Below are 8,825 nucleotides of genomic sequence, written 5' to 3' on the forward strand. Positions count from 1 at the left end.
TAAATTAGAAAACTAGATCAAAGTAGCACCATCCAAAAAGGTAGAAAATGTATAACAGACTATTGGATCGGATGCACCGTTCATGAATATCATTGTGTATAACTTGGTGACATGTATGTTAGGATCGCCAATTCCTTCATAAGGTTTCAGTGTCGTCGATAAGGTGAAGTTTTTGGACATTTGAAAGTTCATGATGTCTTTTGAAAATGGATTAGTCCTCTTCACCGTTGACTTCGTAGAGGTTGTTATTATAGGTTTAGCTTCTGACGTGTGCTCGTCTTGATCATCTTTGTTCTCAGTGTTCTTGTGCTCTCCCTTACTTTGGCTATTTTGCTTCTGACGTAATAGGTCGACCATTATTTGATTTTCTACTTGTAGGGATTCGTTGATGGCCAATAGTTCAGCATGAGTGGGGGGAGAAGGGGGTTGCTCGAATCGTCCACCATAGGTTTTTACCTGCAAAAAAGTGGCGATAATAGGGTAAGAGAGATGAAAGTGATGTTAGTTTAAAATTTGGGTCCTAGAGTGGGTGCCAAATGTTTCTGCGTTGGTAGCCGTTTCACAGTATAACTCGTCCTGCTTAATATTCGAATTTGTCTTTCCTTGGGCTGGAGGATGTATATGTCGGCTCCTTAAGAACGGCGGCAGTGGACACCTGCAAAGACACTCAAACGCTCAAGTCATATAGAGTGTGAGATGAGATATGTGATATTCAGAGTGAATAGTATATCTTTGACGTATTGGGTGCTTTGTATTTATTGAGTTGTTGTGCCATAGGTGGTTACTGGTATTTTGCGAAACTAATGAGGACGTTAACCTGATTTTTTGGTAATTGCTTTTGAATGACTCGTTGATCTTTTACAGAGAAGTTCGTTAGAAGAGAAAGTCGTGTTTCTTTGATTTGGCACGTGTTTATTTGTTTGATTTAGATTCCGAGTTATAGGTATAACTGAGTCGGGTTATAGCTGATGAATCACTTTCTTTTTTGGTATTATTTAGCCATTTCCTTTTTTCTTTTTTTGGTTAGAATTTAGCCATTTCTATTAATTACAACTCTAGTGGGGTGGGCTTATGATAAGATTTAAAGGATCTTGGGCCATTCTGTATCGAAGCCCATCAAGCTTGAAGCACTTGCAGTTATTTTGGGCCTTCAGCTAGTCCAAGATTGATATTTTTCATTATTTTGGGAAATGGGAATAAAGTGATAATGTGCACAAAACTTAAAAATATTCTGGATTAATTATTGAAGCTTTCTACAAATCAATTTACCTATTTTAACTATTTTAGGATGCAGGATATTTGATAGGTAGGTAATTACATCGGTAATTTTTGGGAATTAGAAGGTAAAGTAGATATCTGCGAAAAGCACTTATACGCCTTTTAGTTTTGTTTTATACAAAATTCATAATGGGAATGAAAAACATACATTTTCTTTATATTTAGAATACATTTTTTATAGATAATAACTCATCATTGTAATTGTTGGTTTGTTATCGATTTTTTTAATAAACAATCTAAATTATAAATTGATTTTCATGCTGATGTATAACAGCAAAACATAATTTGATTTGTAAACCAGTTAGAGAGTTATAACGGCCAAATTATATAGAGTTTAATTTTGATGTACTGACATAGTAAAACGTTTTACATAGTCGTGCAATTACATCCGTTCTTTTGGATGATTGTCCATGCTGTCAATATATAAGGTAATTATTTTTATTGATATGAGATGCACATGTAAAATTATTTTACACTGAGAATGCATCAAAATAAAATTTAATTATATATCATAAAATAAAAAATTTAATTGTAAAAGTTTTTATCATATAAAATAAATCATCTTATATATATTTTATTTGAATATAATATCATATTTTATCGTATCGTTTTAATTTTATCCAAATTTTAATTATGTATTAAATTGGTTAAATCCTTCGTGCTCATGGATGAGGGAAGCTATCGAGATTCTCTTTTCTTTAATTTGGTTCCTTCTTTAATCGAGCAAAACTCTACCCAAATCCACCGTCTTTAGATTTTGTTTGTTTTTAAAATGTTTGAGGCATGACCCAAAATAAAAGAGAAGGCATGTTTGTCCCTGCCACTTAGATAGATAACAACTATATCTAAGCTCTTCGATATTCATTATGCATATATATGCTTATCTTATGAATATTTTGCCATGTCCTGTCCATTCATATGGTTTGGTATACTAAAAATTAAATGGAAAAAGATGAGCGTATATACTCAGTCACACAAAGTTGTAGTTATATTCTCTGTCCAAAAAAAAAAAAAGTTGTAGTTATATGCTTCACGAGTTACAAATTAACACAATAAATGTTTTTTCATGGAAGTGAAGCCTTTTCCAATTGTTGGGTAGGTCAGGAAGTTGTATAACTTTACAGGTACATGATGGGTGCATATTCACGTTTAAAGTGTTGAGATTAATCAATTGCTAAAAAAAAAGGGATAAATATTTATTAATTCAAATTGTGTATGACTAGTAGAATGTCAATGTCCGAAGTGAATAGTTTCCTTCATATTTGCAATGTAATAGTCCCCCTCTTCTTTAGGTATAACTCATAGGATTAGCACATTCCCAAAACTGAAGAAATAGCAATGAGCAATCTACGACTTAGACGAAGAGGAGCTATGGCTAGCATTCTAAGGTTTTGGGTATCCTCCACTTCAGCAGGTTAATTTATTGTCGATCTAAATTTTATTTAATAGTCTATCGCTGGTCAATAAATTACTACATGTACAATATTCAAATTTTTAATACTTATTAAGTTAAAGAGTGAATTATTTCCTTAACCAATCCAAGTTGGTTCGCCTTCTAAGATTTAAAAGGACGTTTGTGGTACATCACTTGGGAAAATATTTTGACTTGATATATACATATGGAAACAAATGTTTTATAATGCAAAATCAAATCTAAGTACACTGATGTAAGGATAATGAAATAGTACTATTTGAAAGTCCCTGCTGTTAACATGACAACTAAATTTTAATTGGCATCCAATTAGGCTCCGGATGATAAGGGTGGTGATTGAATTTGACTATTGAGAAAGCCAAAATGGGTAGTTGAGAATTGAGATGGCAATTTACGAAGAAAATATACTCACACCAACAATGGTGTTGTCTACTGTGTCCCACTTTGCTTTCCACTGTCCACTTCCCACCATATCACCCTTGTATTATTCCATAATTTAAAATTAGTGTCACCTAATTTTTTTTTTCTATAAATTTACGGTAGGTTCTGGTTCATGCCACTATTGGGGAAAAGTTATTTTATCTTATTAAGAAATAAAGTTAAATTAGCTTTTATTTAATACTATATTATTGTTTGACCACAACAATGCTGCCGACTATGGAAAGATATAGTTCTAGTTTCGGTTGTACGCTCTGCAATTATTGCACCTGGTACTATTTCATGAATTCTTTAACTACATCAGTTTTGGATTATGGATTAATTAATTAGCATTAGAAAAATAAAATGAAATTATTTACTAGTAGTAATCTAAATATGTAATGTAAGAGTTTCTTTCTTTCTTTGTTGGTCACCGTCACGAGAGTGGAGTGATAGCAAAATTGCTTGCGATGTAATTTGTCATTTTCTTTGTTTCTTTATCTGAATTGAATTTCTCTCTCTCTCTCTCTCTCTCTCTCTAAACCGCAATGCCGAAAGAGCATCGAATTCTACCTCCGCTGCTTCTTCTTCTTCTTCTCCAGCAACAACGACGTCGTTTCGCCGCTCCGTTGAACCTCGCGTTCTCAGATTTGTCTCTTCCCTCCGCCTTCTGAATATCTTCCAATTTCTTCAACTTGTTCTTACTCTCACTCAGGTGCATTCTGCTCTGCCTTTCTCCGGTGTTCAATTTTCCGCAGTTTTTTCTACGACTTAAGTTTCCGCGTTTACTTCCGTTTCACGTGTGTACTTTGCTTAACCAAATTCGTGTTCTGTAACCGTTTTTCCTGCACATAATTTTGAACGTCGGTTTCTATTTGTGGCTTACCTAGTGTTGCATAATCAGCAATTCAGCGTTGCATTGCACTATGCTCTTCTTCTGTGTTGAGAATTGAGAAAATAAAACGAAGAGAGAACTGTGTTTATTGCAAATTATGAGCAGTTGAGGTTATTGAGTAACCTAAGCTGATAGTATATTATTCCTTATCAGTGATTATAGCTGCATTCCTTTCTGTTTCTGATTGTTAGCTACATTTCATTTATTTACTTTGAATTTCGAATTATGGTTCAATATAAATCCGCAAGGGTCTAATATGCTTGATTTGTGCCGCACTTTGTGTTCAGGAGAGTGAAATTTCAATTACTTGTTGATGACATGGAGCAGTATGAAGTACTTGAGCAAATTGGAAAAGGTGCTTTTGGTTCTGCACTTCTTGTCAAGCATAAGCATGAGAAGAAAAAGTGAGAAATGCAACCTACATTACATTCTTTTTAAAATATAAAAGAAAAACTTAACCATGTCTATAAATTTGTGCCTTCGTGTTAACTTTGCCTTTTGGTTTATGTAGATATGTTCTGAAGAAGATTCGCCTTGCCCGTCAAACTGAGCGTTCCCGCAGGTCTGCACACCAGGAGGTTGGTTTCGAATAGTGTTTCAAGAAATTAAGTTTCCACACAACTTCTGTTGTTTTCTGTTATCTTCAGTATCCCAATCTTTAGTGTTTTATTGTTGCATGGTTGTTGGTGCGTTTTATTTGTGTTCTACAGAAAATTATTGTAGACTTCAATCATTAATATGATTAAGATGAATATATTTGGCATTAAACTAGAAAATGATTACTCAGTGTTTGAAAATAATATTATTCATGGATAAATATTTATATCATTTTTCTTTTCCTCATTTTGTTCTGTGTAGATGGAGCTCATTTCCAAATTAAGAAATCCATTTATAGTAGAGTACAAAGATTCATGGGTAGAAAAGGTATGGTTCTTCTTTTATTCTCCTCATTTAATTACAATAATGGCCTCTACAAACTTGCCTTAATAAGCTTCTATGGAAGCCTGCTTATTTGTTATAAAGTCTCCAAGAAGTTAACTTAGTCTTCTCTGATCCTAAGCCCAAAGATATTAATATTCTTTTATTTATTGTTTTAGCAATAATAAATGAGTGTAACCTTTGATATCTTCATCTGCATCTCAGATGAATGTTCAGAGTAATGTTGAGTAGCAGACTAATCTAGCTTTGCTGTTCAGTTTCTTGTCAAAATTAGTGCTTTGGCTATTTCTTTCTATTATTACAGTTTTGGGTTCTAGGTGATTGTAATGACATATAAATTCATTGCACTGCTTCATGCTGTTCTATTTTCATACCTTTGTTCTCAGGGTTGCTATGTATGCATCATTATAGGTTATTGTGAAGGTGGAGATATGTAAGTCTCTTTTTTCTAATATTTGTTAGCTTATATTTTGGTTCTATATATTCTTTCATTTCTTTGCTTTTATCATCTGGACTATTGACATATTCGTGTGTATGCATTACTCATGTAACACAGGGCAGAAGCTATAAAGAAAGCTAACGGTGTCATGTTTTCTGAGGAGGTCATCTCTTATTTTATGTGTTTTCTTTAGAAACCATATTCTTTGTATATCTTTTCCCTTTTTTGGAAAAAAATATTCATCATTGAAAAGATGAGATAACTTTAGATATTCAATGTATGTTTAAAGATTAAAATGGTCTTTCGTTTGCAGAAACTTTGTAAGTGGCTTGTTCAACTTCTTATGGCACTTGACTACTTGCACGTGAACCATATTCTTCATCGTGATGTCAAGGTTAGTAACAGAATCCTTTGTGCTGTGCGACAATATTGTTATTTCCATCTAAATTTTTTCAAGGCATATAAACTAATGTGAAAATCACATGATTTATCAGTGTTCCAATATATTCTTGACAAAAGATCATGATATACGTCTTGGTAAGTTATTTTACTATTCCTTTAAATAAAGGGATTTGCTAACCAATGTCCAAAAGGCACTAACAACGGTTTCCAATCGGGCATTGATAACAAAATCTTTATTATTATTATTATTATTATTATTATTATTATTATTATTTATTTTTTTTTTTTAAAGCTCATTTTGGAATCCTAAACCAGCGTCTTTAGGGCAATGATTAGCAAAACTTTTAAATAAAGCATAGATGATTGAAATCTTACTTACAAGTGATCAAATGATGATCAGGTGATTTTGGACTTGCCAAAATGTTGACTTCGGATGATCTTACTTCCTCTGTAAGAATTATTTCGATTCATTAATCAGGTTTACCTTCTTTATTGTAACTTGTGCATGACATCTTGTAACCATCAAGAGCTTTTGTACTGTAATTTAGGTTGTGGGAACACCTAGCTACATGTGCCCTGAGCTCCTTGCTGACATACCCTATGGTTCTAAATCAGATATTTGGTCCTTGGGTATTTAATTGTATTATGATAAATTTTATTGAAAAAATATATATTATTTTGCTGGTTTTTTACTTTTATATTCATGATCTCTAAAATTGGTTATTCAGGATGCTGTATATATGAAATGGCCTCGCTTAAGCCTGCGTTCAAAGCATTTGTAAGTTTTCTATTTTAATTAAAAGGCTTCATTGTCAGTATCATCTGCTTGGAGCATACTCAAGACTTTTAATCGCTGCTGCTGTATCACCAATTTTAAGTTATTATCACGTGAATTCCATTGTTTGAATATCAATGACCATCATCATGTTACCTTGTATGCACTTGTTTTCTGTGGAATGACCATAGAATCAAAGTATATATTACTACTTTTCATATCATTTCTGCAAACATCTTTAAGTTATACATTATCTTTGTATTTCTTTGAACAGGATATACAAGCACTGATTAACAAGATTAATAAGTCCATAGTGGCTCCACTGCCAACAAAATATTCTGGTGCATTGTAAGTCTTCTTTTGTCATGTAGCTACTTTGACTAATGCTACAACTTGGGAATTGCTTTGTCATGTTTTTTACCCCTGTTAAGTTCAGCATTCTCATAGTTTTAGTGCCTAAATTATCCTAAGGCTACCACAGGCAGGTAAGCCAAAGCTCATTGAAAGTGGCATTTCTTAAGAATTAGAGTAATCAGTTAGTTGTGGCTTATTCAATTGGTCTAATATATTTGTCTTCCCTTTTGGCAGTCGAGGTCTTGTTAAAAGCATGCTGCGGAAAAACCCAGAGCTTAGGCCTAGTGTATGTATAAAAGTTTTCATTTGACATTGATTGCAAATGGGTCTTTTGTAGCCATGGTTCTTATTTTCTTTCATATACTTCTGGAGGCAGGCTGCAGAACTACTTGGGCATCCACATCTTCAACCTTATGTTCTTAAGATCCATCTCAAAATCAATAGCCCCAGTCGAAATACATTGCCAGGTCGTTGGCCAGAATCCGACTACATTAAGAAAACTAGACTTTTTAGCCTGGAAGATGAACCTGTTTCCATATATAGGGATAAGTGGAATACTTTCAGCAATGATCGGAACTTAAATCCTAGTATATCTGGAGCAGAGCAAGATTCTCATTGCTCTACTCTGGAAATAGATTGTACCCCTGATCATTTGAATGAAAGGTTAGCAGAACTGGAAGTTGAGGATAGCCGTGAAGTGAAGTCAATTCACAAGCCAGTTGTTTCTAGAACTTCTACCATTGGCAAGACTTCAAGACACACTTCACCAAAAGCTTCTTCTAACAAGAAGAAATCAACAGAACCTTCTAAGAATTATAAGGTGGTAAGGCAAGCTGAAGAGCATGTTTTATTGTTTGCTTTATGGTATACACACGAAACAAACTTAAGTATGCATTTTTGTACATTGGTTGGTTTCACAAGAAACTACTCTCTTCGCACGTGTTATAGTATATTTTTCGCTATATAGTTTTGAATATCTGACTTTTTCTTTATGGTTGCAGCTTCCTGCTTCTCACCATAACACCAAACAACCTATCCATGGTCAGAGTCGCAGAGTATCCCTGCCGATGCCAAGAAGTGGTGCCAATCGGCAGCTGTCTCACAGGCCTAGCATTGGCTTACTCGACCATTTAAATTCACCCAATGTTTCGGTTAACGCCCCCCGTATTGATAAAATAGCAGAATTTCCATTAGCATCATATGAAGATCAATTGTTTCCCATTGCTAGACCTTCATCAACTTCTGCGCAGGGATCCTGGGGCACCCCGCCCTGCGTCAATGATTCAACAATGGTAGACAAATGTACAATCGAGCTAGGTGATAGAGCCTACACCAGGCCAAAATCTACGGATTCTTGGCAGGGAATTAAGCGCAGCATTTTAAAGGATGATGAGGTTAAAAGTGGCTCATCCGATCAAAATGCAACTGCTGGTGCATCAAGTAACAACTCTTCAGACCTGCGGCGTCGACAGTTTGACCCTTCTTCATTCCAACAAAGGGCTGAAGCGTTAGAAGGCTTGCTTGAGTTTAGCGCAAGACTACTACAGCAAGAAAGGTACGACGAACTTGGAGTTTTATTAAAACCGTTTGGGCCCGAGAAGGTTTCCCCAAGGGAAACTGCTATTTGGTTGAGCAAGAGCTTCAAAGACAATAGTGCCAACCGGGAACAATCGGTGTAAATTGCAACAATATGTACCATTTTCACGAAACCATTCATTCATGTTTGTAGAGTTCGGTCTTCCCCCTTCTCACACCCTAGCTGACATCTAGAAGCTGATTTTGTAGATTACTACGTGTTTTTAGTTTCCTCACATGTTTTACTCTACTGAAAAATGACAACTCAAGCCTTTGATCTCATGAATGATTGAAAAAGTGGGATAATTTCATGCTGTTA

General features: G+C 34.6%; 1 protein-coding gene across 3 annotated transcripts; it reads left to right on the forward strand.

Moving 5' to 3' along the window:
- Positions 1-3,472: 3,472 nt before the first annotated feature.
- On the forward strand, positions 3,473-8,825 carry LOC112758252 (serine/threonine-protein kinase Nek2). Of its 3 annotated transcripts, none has more exons than XM_025806870.3 (15): positions 3,473-3,842; positions 4,310-4,426; positions 4,534-4,600; positions 4,881-4,946; positions 5,348-5,394; positions 5,518-5,563; positions 5,714-5,794; positions 5,895-5,937; positions 6,203-6,252; positions 6,351-6,432; positions 6,531-6,580; positions 6,852-6,925; positions 7,166-7,217; positions 7,308-7,754; positions 7,933-8,825. In XM_025806870.3, the coding sequence occupies exons 2-15, from the start codon at positions 4,341-4,343 to the stop codon at positions 8,608-8,610; spliced, it is 1,869 nt and encodes a 622-aa protein (XP_025662655.1). In that variant the 5' UTR covers positions 3,473-3,842; positions 4,310-4,340; the 3' UTR covers positions 8,611-8,825. The 3 variants fall into 3 exon arrangements, with proteins under 3 accessions (XP_025662655.1, XP_025662656.1, XP_072076041.1); XM_025806871.3 differs by having other exon boundaries at positions 7,308-7,751; XM_072219940.1 differs by lacking the exon at positions 3,473-3,842 and adding an exon at positions 3,903-3,927.

This window comes from Arachis hypogaea, chromosome 16, assembly GCF_003086295.3.
Source record: "Arachis hypogaea cultivar Tifrunner chromosome 16, arahy.Tifrunner.gnm2.J5K5, whole genome shotgun sequence".
NCBI classification, from domain to species: domain Eukaryota; kingdom Viridiplantae; phylum Streptophyta; class Magnoliopsida; order Fabales; family Fabaceae; genus Arachis; species Arachis hypogaea.